The following is a 15662-nucleotide window of genomic DNA, read 5'->3' as shown; positions in this document are numbered from 1 at the left end:
TGCTCTTGCTGAGAAGCATCTACTTTAGGAGCCGTGTATACAGCATCTCATCTGATCCTTACAACCAGTGGTGAAATAGGTATGATGGTAAGTTTCCATATGAGAAAACTGAGGCTGTGGGAGGTGAATTTTTCCAAGTAACATAGCTAGTAAGTGGACAAATCAAAGTGACTGATTTACCACGAAATTAACTACATTTATGTGCCAGATGATGGTGAATGAACAAATACATGCAAGTAACCACAGCAGTGGGCACTCAACCAATAGTGTGGAGTCTAGACTAACTGCCACAGGTCACCCCATCTGATCCACACTGGCGCCATTCCCAGTTCTTTAACATTCATCCCTAGTTTCCTCTGTAAGGGCAGAGGAAGCAAGGAAGAAGTGCGTGGCCTGAAGTGACGCCTGGCGTTGCCCGGAGCCCGCCCAGCGCTGCCAGGTGACGCCACTGCGACACAAAGGCGGGGAATGCGTAGGGAAAGGCCCTAGGCCATAAACGGGGGTGGGGCCTCCCCGGAGGCCAGTGCGCGGCCGCGGTGCTCCACCGGCGCGTCGCTCCGCCCCCAGGGAGAGCCGGCGCTACCATGGAGGAGTACCATCGCCACTGCGACGAGGTACCGCCCCTTGGCTACCTGGAAGCGCCCCCCACTCCTGCCTTCCTCTGCGCGGGGCTCTTGCCGAGTGGTCTCCCAGCGAGGGCGGCCCCAAGAGTTGGGGTGCGGCGTCCTCCGAGCCCGGGTCCTCTCCGCAGGGCCAGGGATCCGCCCCGCCCTACCCGTTCTCCCCACCCCGAAGTCCTGAGATTCGGGGTGGCAGGGGTGGCCAGGAGCGCGCGGATCAGACGGTGGGGTCGGGGCAGGGTTGGGAGGACGAGGCCTGACTTGGGTGCGAGGAGTGGGCATGGGATGACGGGCGCCGCCCTCCTACCGGGCGGGCCTCGAAAACGGGTCTTCCCGCTGCTTCCTCCGTCCCTTGGCTTCCTCAGTGCAGGTGCTGCAGCCCCCATGGCTCGGGGTCTCGGGGTCCTGGTGGCACTGCCACTCCTGCTCCCGGTGATGCTTGCCTGGGTGGGCTGGAAGGAGGTGCTGTATGGATTACGAGCCCTTGCTTACTGACTCAGGCTTTCCCCACCCTCACCAGAACCCCATAATGTCAGTTGTCATCTTCCTGTTATTGATGGGGACTCCAAAGAAAAGACTTAAGTTGTCAGACCACTGTATAGTACTAAAGTGATATTAATCTTGAGTTATCAAGTATTTTCATAGTCTTTAATTTGGGAAAGGAATTTTTGCCTATAAATTTTTGCCTAGCATAAGTTAAAAACAAAATTGAAAATAGTCTATTAAGCATTCTCTTCTTATGAACCACTTTATTCTCTCACTTAGCTGAAACCATATCTATATTCTTATAACACATAACATCTTCATAGCCACCTCTTGCTTATTTCCTACGTGTTACAATACAATGATTCTTAATCTAGGATGTTCATTAGAATCACCAGTATAAAGCACTTTAAAAATATATATATAGACTTGCAGGCTCTCCCCAGACCTCATGAGTCAATCTCCAGGGAGGTAGGTAGGGAAAGCATTCAGTATTTTTAAGTGTTTAGGGGCAAGATTGGCCCCTTCTGTAGACCCGATGCCCTTTATCACTGTGGTCTCCTGTCACTAACACCTGTCTAGGCCAGCCTAGGATATTCTGTGTAGCGTCATATCTGCAAGCCTGTGTTGAAAGCAGCTTTACCTTTTGTTTCCCCTTTAGGTTGGCTTCAATGCTGAGGAAGCCCACAATATTGTCAAAGAGGTGAGTCATACATTTTTCTTCTCTTGAAGCTTGCTGCATTGGTGGAGACTTTTAAAAGCTATATTTTGAGTTTCAGTACAAACTTAGAAACCTTACTGTTAAAAGAACAAGATTTTGCTTTATTTTATTTTATTTTATTTTATTGTTTTTTGAGACAGAGTCTTGCTCTATCGCCCATGCTGGAGAACAGTGGCACGATCTCGGCTCACTGCAACCTCCACCTCCCGGGTTCAAGCAATTCTCCTGTCTCAGCCTCCCAAGTAGCTGGGACTACAGGCGTCCACCACCACACCCGGCCAGTTTTTGTATTTTTAGCAGAGATGGGCTTTCACCATATTGGTCAGGCTGGGTTCGAATTCCTGACCTCAGGTGATTCACCTGCCTTGGCCTCCCAAAGTGCTGAGATTACAGGCGTGAACCACCACACCAGGCCAAGAACAAGATTTTAAATATTTATCCACTAATTCTTTATAGGGGTCCTTCTGTGTTTTGTTGTGTGCTATCAGCATCTTGGGGCTTATTCTGAAAGAGATGCTTAAGGATTTTCTTAGTCTAGAAAACTGGTTTAAAATTGATGCCCTGTCTTTTGGATAAAATAACTTTAATTCCAGAAGGCCAACATTATTTTAAATGTTAATGCTATAAAAGTGTATGTATGTGTATATATATGTGCACACATGTCAACTTTTATAATGTAAAGTATATGTATAATATATATGTATATTATGTAAAATAGATAACAAAAGCCCTAGAAATATCTGCCTTTGGGCATGTACACTTTTTTGCCCAATATAATTGGAGAAATGATCACTTAACATCTTCTAAACATTGATATGGTAGTAAATCAAAATTTTAAGAAAAATATTTGAAACTCCTTTTAGGCAAATAGAAAAGAAATTGTCTTTGGGAGTTAATTCTGCAGGGGAACTTTCATTATTTTAGAGGTATCACATACAGACTACAGTATGGGAAAGGTATTTTTTTAACACCCAGGTCTGGCCTTACACAGCGAGAATTAACTCAAGGTCTGAGAGCACTAGACAGGCACCTGAAAATCCTGCCATATTTTAATACTTCAGAATTATGCATTCTATCTATGTAGCCTGGGAGTATTTAATTATTAAAAGTAGAAAGCAAAGGTTTTTAATACCTTTACAATGTAAAAGCACAAATGAGGGAAACTGGGAGGTGGAAGAGGGAGTGGAGGTAATGAGAAGGGAGTGATCTTAGTTTTCAAAGTGGAAAGTCAGGAAAGACTGTCCTTGGTTGATGGAACATAGAAGAAAGAATGCTGCGTTATTTGGGATTCCATTTAAATAGTGCCTTCTTCCTTAAGTTCTGAACCAAATGAAAAGAAAAAGGAGCCAATAGGAAGAGAACAAAATACTACCTTTATTACTGATAAAAACTAGTTTGGTGATTGTAGCTTGTTTTGCTAACTCCCATTCAGTTCAGCCCTGGGAAGAGTCATCCAAGAGAAAGTTTGAGTCAGCAGAGAGAAACACTTGTTCAGGCTGGTGCCTTTCATTTGTTTGGGTAGAGAGGGAAGGAGAAACGAAAGCCCAAGTTCAACACATTTGGGAGACTGGCTCTCCCAAATGAGATGTTAGAACAATGGTTATCACCCACCAACCAGGTAACTCGTTCCACCTCCATGGGGAGGAATAACTGACAGGACAGGAGGCCAGGAATGTTAAAGAACAATCCTCTGTGTGGAAGAAAACATCTAGAGTGGAAAAGAAACATGTTTCTAACCATGTAAATAGACCTAAGTTAAAAAATTGTGATTTCACTATATTGAGAGAAGGGGGCAGGTGGTCTGAGGGAACCAGATTCTCATCTATCATAGTAGGAGTTATATGGATGTGGCCTATAATTCATGAATCAGGAAATAGTGACATAAACATTATTTGGAGATACGTAAGTAACCCTTAGAAGAAATAAAAACAGTTGTACACTGATGAGTTTCCTCTGGGGAATGGGACTGGGGATGGGAACGGAAAGGGTGGGAAGGAGACCCTTTTCGTTCTAAGCTTTTCTGTTCCACTGGATTTTTCAAACCATATGTCTGTTACTTTAATATTATGTCAAATTAAAAGAGTCATGCTTTTTCAACTGGGAAATGCATACTCGGCAGTGGCTAGGTGGTGCTAGAAGTCACTGGATGCATTTTGGAACATCAGTTTTTCTTGAATATTTGTGAGAGGGAATTAAGTAATATAAGTAATTTAACTGAAAACATTTTTAAATAAAAACAAACTCTGATGTAGTCAAAAGCAAGCTTCTCTTGAATTTTTATATGAAATATGAGACTACAAAGAAACTCAGCTTTGCTACAGGTTACTTGCAGCTAAATGTCTATCTTTCCTCTTCCCATGAACCAACCCTCTTTTGCCATTGAAACATTTCCATTGAGGCATTGGAAATGCCTGAGAATGAGCAACATTTTAAAACAGTTCAGCACTTCCTAGATGATTACATAATTTCAGCAGTTATTTCTGATTTCCTTACTGATCTTATTGTCTTATTAATCTTACTTTCTTTCCTTTAATTTCTTGCTCTGAGCCCCTATGCTGATATGTTTTTCCTTCTGAACTCAGAGACACCCATTTATCAGTAATATGCATACATTTTCTTTATTGTTAGTAATAGAAATTGCTTCCCAATAAAATCGTCAAAGAAAAAATGAGCTACAAATGAAATTAACTTAGAACTTAGTGTAAAGTGTATTTAAGATACCCAGCGAGTATATCAAAATCAATATTGCTTCAACAACATTTGTTGAATACCTGCTAAGTGCTAAGTTTAGCGCTGAGAATACAGAGCCGTTTAAGGACCTCATTGTCTCATGGGCCTCCGTGTTAATGTAATTAATTAGGCTAAATGTTAATTAATAGTAATTAGCAGGGCTATTTACAGTGGCACCCACACCCCATGGTGTTTTCTGCTGTTTAGAGCAAAATTTGGAGTGGTCCTACTAAATAACCTGAAAGAAAAATGACTGCTCTTACTTTATCCTTAAGGAAAGGTGATCTCAAGAGAGGAATAGGTTTGTCCAAAGGTCACCAGCTTAGGAATGGTAAAGCCAGAATTAAAATTCTATTCCCCTGATCCTTAAGCCACTACCCTTCCTACTTTCTCATGTTATTGAGCTTTCTAGGAGAAAAATTTAAGCCACATTACTTTTGTCAACCCTGCTAAAATATTTAATTTCTCTTTTTATATTTTATCATTAGTGAAGATTTTATACTATCCAACTTAAGATTTTGTATTAGTGCCTTTATAAATATTTACTGTGGTCTAATCATAGTAAATGAAGCTGCATGTGTGTGTATGTGTGTATTATTAAGCTAGATTCTAAAAATGAATTAAATGAGTCTAATTATAGTAAATGAAGGTGCATGTGTGTGTTAGATTCTAAAAATGAATTAAATGAGTGCTTTATTATCCAATTTTCATCACTCAAATGTAAAATATAACAGCAGCAATATGATAATAGTAGTTAACATTATTTATATGCTAACTCTGTGCTAGTCACTGAGCACTTGGTATTCATTGTCTCATTTCATCCTAACAGCAACCTGGTAAGATGATGCTGTTATCCTTTCTATAAGGATTAGGAAAATAGGGATTTGAAGGGGTTAAGTCACTTGCTAAAGGTCACACAGCAGATAGGTGTCAAAGCAGGCCTTAAAACCTAGGATTGTGATACTAGAGCCAGTGCTTTTAATCAGGCATCAGAAGTGGATGAAATTAAGCACTATGGGAAATTATGATATTTGACTTTATCTTTCTAGAACATCTTTATTTACTTTCAGTGGCAGGTGTGCTAGTTGTTTCATAGCTAAACAATTACATAGTATGAATAAGAATATAATTATTATGCATAAGAATTATGTTTTTAAATTAGTCCAATCCTGTTTCTAGCACGTGAGCCCTAGTTCAAATCCCAGCTATTTCAAAGCTACTTGTTAACCAATTGATATCACCTTTTAATTTCTCCACCACAATTTTATTACATAATTTATCATTAGTCTTCCTTGTGTTATAGATATTAGAATTTTTTATTAGCTTCTCTGCTAGATTAAGTTATTTACACAGAAACCATGACATATTTATCTTTATATGGCCCATAGTATCTCATAGAGTGAGATAATGTATGTGGAAACTCTTTCAAAACTCTTGAGCAATTAGAGACAGTGCGTAATCAATATTTACCAAGTGTATATTTTCTAAGATGCCTTATTGAGCTATAAGTATATTTTATGTTTTCAATAAATTTTTTACTGCAATTTGTGTAAAACTTGTTCTTTTTGAGCAGTTTTACTGACTAAATTAACTGTCCTCTGTGCCCTTTTAGTGTGTAGATGGGGTTTTAGGTGGTGAAGATTATAATCACAACAACATCAACCAGTGGACCGCAAGCATAGTGGAACAATCCTTAACACATTTGGTTAAGTTGGGAAAAGCTTATAAATATATTGGTAAGTATCAGTATCCTTCCTCACTGGTTCACTTGCCTTTGTCATTGTGATTTTCTCTGAATTTTGAGAAGGTATATGAACAACAGACCTTTAAGTTGGATACTAACAGGGTATAAAGGACTTCTGATTTACTCATTCAAAGATAATCTATAATAATACTTAAAAGATGAAGATCTTTCACTACTCAAAGGCAGTTCGAGCTACTTGTCTTTGGTAGCATCACCCTTTGCATTTCCATCAGTTCTTTCTTTCCACTGAGACCCCCCTCTTAGCTCAACTGTGTTTCTTTCAGTAGTCCCATGCCTCTTTATCTGTGATTCCACACAGCAGCTGTTTATAAAGTGGAACATTTCCTGCATTTCTTTTTTTTTTTTTTTTTTTTTGAGACAGAGTCTCACTCTGTCGCCCAGGCTGGAGTGCAGTGGCCGGATCTCAGCTCACTGCAAGCTCCGCCTCCCGGGTTTACGCCATTCTCCTGCCTCAGCCTCCCGAGTAGCTGGGACTACAGGCGCCCGCCACCTCGCCCGGCTAGTTTTTTGTATTTTTTTAGTAGAGACGGGGTTTCACCGTGTTAGCCAGGATGGTCTCGATCTCCTGACCTCATGATCTGCCCGTCTCGGCCTCCCAAAGTATTTCCTGCATTTCTGTGTCTGAATTCTGCCCATGGTACAAAGCACAGAATTTGACTGATATTTTTCCAGCAGTACAATCACCAGTGGTAATGGCAATGGTCAGAAAACCAACTGAATCCAGTGGGGTCAAAATCATGATGCTAGATAACGATGAGAGGCTTTTATTTTTTATTTTTTTTCAATCTATTTGCTGAATGCTTTGTTTTCTGTGATTTTTTATTTTTATTTTTATTTTTTTAAGGCTTGTAGAGCTCTGAACTCACACACTTTGACCTTGGTTCTCTTTCCCTTTGTCTGTAAGTGTCCTCATTCTGTGACTTTATTTGCAGTGACCTGTGCAGTGGTCCAGAAGAGCGCATATGGCTTTCACACAGCCAGCTCCTGCTTTTGGGATACCACATCTGATGGTAAGAGATCTTAAGCTGATTTATACAAAATCCAACTTTTAGCAAAGTCCAACTGTACTTTTTAATCAAATACTTATTTAATTCTAATTAAATTCTGAAAAGACTATCAACAGTATTGCTTTGTACCTAGTAACAAGTATACCTTCAGACCGATGTGAAATGTGAAAACTTAACAGGTTGAAGGAAATAAGATATTAAAACATGAGAAAAATGTATATGTATATATATATACTCTGATAATTTTTATGTTTTGCTGGTATTTCAAAATCCTTTTTTTGTGTGTTTCAGGAACCTGTACCGTAAGATGGGAGAACCGGACCATGAACTGTATTGTCAATGTTTTTGCCATTGCTATTGTTCTTTAACTGACTAAAAATGTTGGGCTAAAGCCGTTAACTTAGGAATTTGTCAGTGTATCCTTTCCAAAAAGAAGTAATAGTTGTTTACTAGTGTGCTAGATGACAAGCGTGCAATATGCTTTAAAGCTATCAACAAAAACTGATATTTATCAGCGAGCAATATCATAGTCATTGGCAGATTAGCTCATATTCTATACAGCATCATTTAAATAGGAAAAATGGAATGCTAGCAAAAAATAAATTTAGAAATATGGCATGACATGAAAATACAATCTTACATTTACACCAGCTTTTCACTAATATTTTGTACCTAAGGTGATGGGGAACTACATTCAGATGATAAAGTTCTCTTTCAGCTAGAGAAGTTAACAGGAATAAATATATGAACAAAAAAGCTGCAAGGATAAATGTGGAGAAAATGATAAGAATTAGCTAACATCTTTTAGTTTTGTAAAACTTTCTTCCCCTCACTTAGTTGTACTTAATATTTAGTGGAAAGTAATAATTTTTTTTAATTTTCTATCAACGAATAGGATAGTAACAACTATGATTAACTTGTTTACTTTTTATGAGGTTTAGTAAATCAATTTTTTTAAAATTTCAAATTTTTGGATTTACACTTGAGGGTAAATTAAATCTGGTAAACTGAATTTCCTAGTTAAATAAAATTAGTTGCAGTATATGATGAACAGTATATGACTCAAACAGCTGCCTTACAATTCACTCATTCCATGTGGAACAAACATTTATCAGATGCCTATTATGGGCATATGTCTCTGCTAAGCACTATAGTTGTCAATGTGCTGCGCAAATGCTAAGTTCCTTTTAGCAGTTGTTCAGTTGGAAGACAAGTATTAATATTTGGGGAAGGAAAAGAAACTAGTTGTTTTACAAGGGAGGAAAAAAGTGAATCTGGTTACACATATAGAAGTAAGCAAAATGAAAAGCACTTACTGTTTTCTGACAGAATTATAGATGTAATTTTAAGAGTTGCTCCTAGCAAGTTAAAAGTGCATATAAAATATGCAACTCTTAGTTAAAGGCCTTATTATCAGTCTTATCTATACAAGTAGTAAATTTTGTCATTGCTTTAGTTACAACCATCTGTAAATAATTTAAAAGACTTATTATATGGGGTTCAAATTGAGTGGAATAAAGTATAGATTAAAAGTATACAATCATTAGCACGTTATCTCAGGGCTTATGAAATGTAATTAAATTTATTAAGAAAATAGATGAAAATTAGGGTACACAGCTGGCCACCAAATGTGAAGTCAATCTGCTACTTAACCCTGAAAACAAAATCAGTTTTGCATATTACCACTAACACTAATACATGTAGAGAGTGGAACCATAACTCATTGAATTTTGGAGAGGAATAAGCTTTGTGTTAATATTGACAATATTAAGGCAATATTCTTGTAGGAATACTATGTGCATGTTTGATATTTTGCCGAATAACCATAATTAATAATTGTTCAATGTTTAAGAATAGTAATAACAAGATAAAGGAGTTTAATGCAGTGATCTTTGTTTTTGGCACATCAAAAATTCTCAGTCATTATTCATGTTTCTTTATGCTGCTGGCTTTTGTGCCCTGGAAGATTATAATAGTGACCAAAATATATATATGCAGACTTGTTTTTTATTATTGTTGTTTAAGCCTAATTTAAGAAAAAAAAATTCATACCTCGTAAACTTGCTATCTGCTCTGTTTCTAGTTAAAATATAATAAATATTATCTTCCTGTGCTGTACTTTTGCTTCTGGATAATCATTTAATAGTTAGAGAAATGGCATTCTGCTTGCTATGAGAAATTCTAAATAGAAGAAATGCCGGGGATGGTGGCTCACACCTGTGTAATCACAGCACTTTGGGAGGCAGGTGGATCATTTGAGGTCAGGAATTTGAGACAAGCTTGGCCAACAGGGTGAGACCCCGTCTGTCTTAAAAATACAAAAATTAGCCAGGCATGGTGGCACACATCTCTAATCCCAGCTACTCAGGAGGCTGAGGCAGGAGAATTGCTTGAACCTGGGTGGCGGAGATCGCAGTGAGCCGAGATCACACCACTGTACTCCAACCTGGGCGACAAAACAAGATGAAAGAAAGAAAGAGAGAGAGAGAGAGAAAGGAAGGAAGGAAGGGAGGGAGGGAGGAAGGGAGGGAGGAAGGAAGGAAGGAAGGAAGGGGGCAGGGAGGGAGGGAGGGAGGGAAGGGAGGGAGGGAGGGAAGGGAGGGAGGGAGGGATGAAAGAGAAAGAAAGAAAGAAAAAGAATATTATGCAGAATAAATATCATTAAAATAGCAGCCCAAATCCAGTACATTACAACATAATTAATAGCTTCTATTTTATGCCTTTTACTTCATGATTTTAACACAAAATTTCATTTTCATAAGTCAGTGTAAAAATATATTCTGTAACTACTAATTTTTAATGATTATTTTTTGCAAGGGATTCTGTCTTATTTGTCAACTTGCAATTGTGTTGTTGTTTTTAATTAACGACTTTAAGTTTGTAAAATTAGGGTATTCAAAGGATTTTTGTAACATTCTAATTTTATGTTTGTAAAGTACCCATATGCTGCCTAAATGATGGCAACCTCGCATTACGATTTCTCTAGTGAAAGTATTTTCTGCTCTTCTTTCCAAGTTGAGTGTTACCTAATTATGAGTCATTGAATATATTATTACTACCTGCTTTCATCATCACATTCTTTAATCTTAGGATGTCCAGGATTATATTTTCAAAGTTTAAGTAAAAATAGTTCTCTATTTTGGATAACGGTTTTTTTTTTAAGTGGGAGAAAAGTGTGTGACTTTTTGTGGCAGAAGTCATTCTTATAGCAGATACCAAAGCAAAGATTAAGGCTGGGCATGGTGGCTCATGCCTGTAATCCCAGCACTTTGGGAGACTGAGGCAGGTGGATCACCTGAGGGCAGGAGTTTGAGACCAGCCTGGCCTACATGGCAAAACCCTGTCTCTACTAAAAATACAAAAATTACCTTGGCGTGCTGGCGCATGCCTGTAGTCCAAGCCTCGGCCTCGAAATGCCGGGGTTACAAGCGTGAGCCACCCTGCCCATCCAAAAAGATCTTAAACATTCATCTCTTACAAGATTTAGATGACTATCATCAGTATGCCTTAACATCAGTAGTTTAGGAGACTCTAGCCCACTTTGTCTAGTTGCAAACTGTAATTCTCCCTGTGGTCCCACTGAATATCATTCCACATCATTCTTGGATATATATGATGTATTGACAATTCAGGTCTAGATAGAAATAGCCCCAATTGCTTCATGAAGAATGTCCTCTCCCCAAATGGCTTCTGAGGATCTCACGGTTAAAGCTAGCATCCTCTACAGACACTTGCAGGACTGCTAGTATGATATATCTTGTCCCTATGGAAGACAAAACGTGGGCAACCACCCCCATTCTGGGATCCTTAAAAGATGAGAACCATATCAGAAAGTTCCTTCACAGCTACCCCCAACTGGGTCAGGGAATTTGTTGCCTGGGCTTATCTAGTAATAAATATTCAACTTTATGGCAAATGCATACCTTTTAATTTTATTGAATGCTTTATCTTTTTAGATACATTTTTCATGAATGCCATTGTCTTAGTCGGTTTGGGCTTCTATAACAAAATACCATAAACTGGGTGACTTATAAACAATAAGAATTTATTTCTCACAGTTCTGGAGGTTGAGAAGTCCAAGATCAAGGCACTGACAGATTCAGTCTAGTGAGAGCCTGCTTCCTGGCTCATAGACGACAGCCTCTAGCTGTGTCTCCACAAGGTGGAAGGAGCAAGGCAGCTCTCTGGGGTCTTTTTTGTAAGGGCAGTAATCCCAATCATGAGGGCTCCATACTCATAACGTAATCACCTACCAAAGGCCCCACCTCCCAACACCACCACATTAGTATTTAGGCTTTGACATGAATTTGGATAAGACACAAACATTCAGACCATAGCAACCAGCTTTAACTTGAGATATTTCAATCTAGATTTCTCAGGGCAGAGTTTTAGATGAGGAAGTATTATTTAATGAAAATTCTGTCAATTTATTTTTATTTCTTATAAGGCCTTATGGAGAAAATCTCTTTGAAAATGATTAGATTGTGGTATGTACTGACCTTTCTATAACCTCTACTTTTGTAGGCTAGGAATTTGATATGGGTTAAGTTGCATGAATTAACATGGGCTTTTGCAGCTAATGCTCATACAGTATACCACCAAAAATAGTCAGGATTGGTGTAATGGGTTCTTGGTAATTAAACAAAGCAAACTTTTTTTGTAAAAGGCCAGCTAGTAAATATTTGAGGCTTTGAAGGTTTTTGCAACTACTCAAGTATGCCACTGTAGTGTAAAAGCAGCTGTTGACAAGTAAATGGATGGGTATGACTGTGTTCCAATAAAACTTTACATATAAAAATAAGTAGCAGGCTGGTTAGAGTTTACCAACCCCTACATTAGAGTAAGTAATGTTTTGTGGTCACTTTAAAAATTGTACCTTAATGATTTGAGCCTTTTTTTTTTTTTTTTTTTTTTACTGTTATAAACAATCGAACACAAAACACATTTACCTATTATGATTTTATCATCTTGGACTCAGAGGATCCTTATCAGTAAACCAAACTTGTGATCTCTTTATTGTAAGAAAGCAGGGCTATACATCAATTTTTCCAAAACTAGATTATTCCTTTTTGATACACATCACCTAACTTTTCACTAGATTACAGATTATTTTGTATCTTCTTATCTTGAAGTTTATTTTACAACCATATTTTTTGAAGAACATTATTATAAAAATTCAACACTTTGTGAGTGTTTTATTATTTTTTGCTTACTTTAGGATTAAGATGGGTATCTAGTTTGCCTAGAGAATTTTCCATGCATACTGGACATTGCAATCATGGCCCACTCAATACCTCCTGTTAGCAGAAATTGCGTAGCCCACAGATCAAATAATCCTGCCCTTCAGCTTGGGGAAACAGATGCTCTACTTAGGAGTGATTACATATTGCATTAGGCATGAGCACCTGACCCAGTGATGGATCATCCATAGATGGATTTTAAACCCCTAAGGCGGCAGGTACATTAGCTAAGCCAAGCAAACTAGTTCCCTCTGAATTTTGGATTAGAAAATAAGGAGAGTATTAGTCAACAGGTGGAGAAGAGTGCAGATGAAGAGAGAAGCAGAAACACTTGAGTCTGGTTAAGGATTAGCCCACGTTTTCTTAATGGCAGAGCTGTGGCTACAGATGCCCTCTCGTCTCTCTACCACTCTCCAATCCAGGGAAGACTGTCCAAGCTTCAATACTACTAACACCAGCAGCAGTATTGATAATGGTATCAGCAGCAATTGTGGCGGAGAGCATGATGTACTAGGCAGGAAACAGGTTGATGGGAATAGTCTACTCCAGCAGATGACAGAATTTCCAGCACATGGTGATAAAAAAATAGACCAGTAACCTAGACATGAGTGTTCATAACAGCTTTATAAGTAATAGCAATAATCTAGAAGCCACTCAGATATCCATCAATGGGTGAATGGCTTAACAAACTGTGGTACATACATATAATACTACCAAAACCAAAAACAAAAACAAAAACACACTTGATATGTGCAACAAATAGCATGAATCTCCAGGGAACTGTATTAAGTATAAAAGTCAATCTCAGCCGGGTGCAGCGACTCAGGCCTGTAATTCCAGCACTTTGGGAGGCCAAGGCAGGAGGATCACTTGAACCCAGGAGTTTGAGACCAGCCTGCGCAACATAAGGAGACCCCCATCGCTACCAAAAGATAAATTTAAAAAGTGGCCAGTGTGGTGGTGTGAACTTGTGGTTCCAGATGCTTCGAAGGCTGAGGCAGGAGGATCGCCTGAGACCAGGAGGGCCAGGCTGCAGTGAGCTGTGATCATGACATTGCACCCTAGCCTGGGAGATAGAGTGAGAACTTGTTTCAAAAAAAAAAAAAAAAAAGCCAATCTCAGAATAATACATACTGTATGATTTAATCTATATAAAAATTTTTAACCAATAGTTAAAAATGGAGAAAAGATTAGTGGATGTCAGAGGATAGAGATGGTGAAAGGAGAGGAGCCTCCTCCATCAGGAGGCAGGAGGGAATTTGGTATGGTTATAAAAGGGCAACACAAGGAATCCTTGTTTTGGAGCTGTTCGGTATCTTGGCTGTGGTGGTGGACACACAAACCTAGACGTCATAAAATTGCGCAGAACTAAATATACACACAAATGAGTACAAGTAAAACGGAGAAGTCTGAATAAAATCAAATTTTATCAATGCCAATATCCTGGCTGTGACATTGTGCTCCAGTTTTGCAAAATGTTAGCACTGGGGGAACTGGGAAACAAATACATAGGATCTCTCCCTATTATTTCTTACAATTGCATAAAGTCTATTTATCAATACAAATTTCAATTAAAAATGAAGGTGAAATAAGATAATTTCATACCAAAAACATTTTAAAAGCAGAGCGACTCTTGATCAGTTTTATTATTGTCTTTAAATTCCCTCCAGACAATGCACCCTCTTATTGTTTATACCCAGAGAGGACCATTCTGACTACTCTCCTTGATACAGCACTGGGTAGAGACATAATGAAAGATAAAGTGAGATGCCAGAACAGCCAAGTCATATTGCAGGGGGAAGGGTGTGACAATAGGGAGCAGGTAGGTAATATATACGGTATTAGAAAAATTAGCTGTCATGAATAGAATTAAGCTTTATTTTTTAAGCTTTGATGTCAGTATTAATAATTCATACATTAGAAATTATGTTTTAAATTTGAAATTTAAAAACAAATAGAAACAGGAAAATTTTCGTTTTGCTTTTGTAATATTCTAATCCTTTCATGTGAGTCTAACATTTTTCTTCAGGCCCAAGATGTCAATGTCAAGGTCTTTTATTTCTCTTTTTGATGTGCAGTAAAGAATTTAGTCTAGATTTCTTTAACTGGGAACATTATATAGTTCTATTCAGTTCTCAGTTTTGCACTGAAGAAACAGCTGTTCACAAATGTAGTTACTTCCAAACATGAATAAAAATTTTGCAAAATGGCCCAGGATAACTTCTTCTGAGGCACTTCTAGCATTCCGATTGCTTGATGTCATCGTCTTTAATTTTCAACACTGCATTTCATGAATTTTATCTGTTGCTCTTTATTCACTCTATCATTGATGATAGAGTAGGGGATGTATCTAAAATAATTAGAAAGCATGTTTTCAAATTCAGTTTTCAACTATCCACCATTTGAGGAATGTAGATCAACGTACCACTGTCAATCCTAGAAGGAGTTTCTAGGCCAGATTATTCCTTGAGGTTTTGTTTTGTTCTTCCTAAAACAAAATCCTCCAGCCAGTTTCACCAAACGTTAATATTTTGCCCTATTTATTTTTATTAGTTTATCTTTCTAAAATATAAGATAAACATTACAGGTCGAGATGAAGATCTCTTCATGCCTCAATTTTCATTTCTAGCTGCTCTTTTCCAGAGGTGTTCACTGCCACGAATGTGATGATGCTTAGCATTCCTTTGCATGTTATTTTACTATTACAATTTTGTATGTACGAAGAAAAAAGTGCATGTTATTGTGTTGTATGTTGCCGTACTTCACAAAAAGAGTATTATTTTTATGTATTACTATGCACTGTATATTATTCTGCAGCTTGTTTTTCTTACTGCACATTATAATTTAAAGATTTAGTCATGTTGATACATATACTCTATGTCATTCATTTTAACTGAGGTATAATATTCCAGTGCATCCGTTCATCCATTCTCCTGCAGAGGGACGTTTATGTTGCTTATTATTATTGACCATGCTGCACTAGTCATTTCTGGATAAGTCTTTTTGTGCACATATACGGATTTCTCTAGAGTACGTAGCTAGATATTGCTAAATCAACATGTATAGCTATCTCATTCTTTATTAAATGCAGTGTAA

General features: G+C 38.0%; 1 protein-coding gene across 1 annotated transcript; it reads left to right on the top strand.

The window, feature by feature from the left end:
- The first annotated feature begins 522 nt into the window (after positions 1-522).
- Positions 523-9444, top strand: DYNLT3 (dynein light chain Tctex-type 3). Its single transcript, XM_045383147.2, has 5 exons — positions 523-614; positions 1765-1806; positions 6167-6290; positions 7252-7329; positions 7618-9444. Exons 1-5 carry the CDS (start codon positions 585-587, stop codon positions 7692-7694), a joined length of 351 nt encoding a protein of 116 aa, XP_045239082.1. The 5' UTR covers positions 523-584; the 3' UTR covers positions 7695-9444.
- Positions 9445-15662: the final 6218 nt, after the last annotated feature.

The sequence above is a fragment of the Macaca fascicularis genome, chromosome X (genome assembly GCF_037993035.2).
Source record: "Macaca fascicularis isolate 582-1 chromosome X, T2T-MFA8v1.1".
In the NCBI taxonomy this organism is placed as follows: Eukaryota; Metazoa; Chordata; class Mammalia; order Primates; family Cercopithecidae; genus Macaca; species Macaca fascicularis.
This window is presented reverse-complemented; position numbering and strand designations above follow the sequence as displayed.

Coding starts and splice junctions, on each gene's coding strand:
- DYNLT3 (XM_045383147.2), top strand. CDS start 585: ATGGAGGAGTACCATCGCCACTGCGACGAG. Junction 615..1,764: donor ACCATCGCCACTGCGACGAG/GTACCGCCCCTT, acceptor TTTCCCCTTTAG/GTTGGCTTCAATGCTGAGGA. Junction 6,291..7,251: donor AAAAGCTTATAAATATATTG/GTAAGTATCAGT, acceptor CTTTATTTGCAG/TGACCTGTGCAGTGGTCCAG.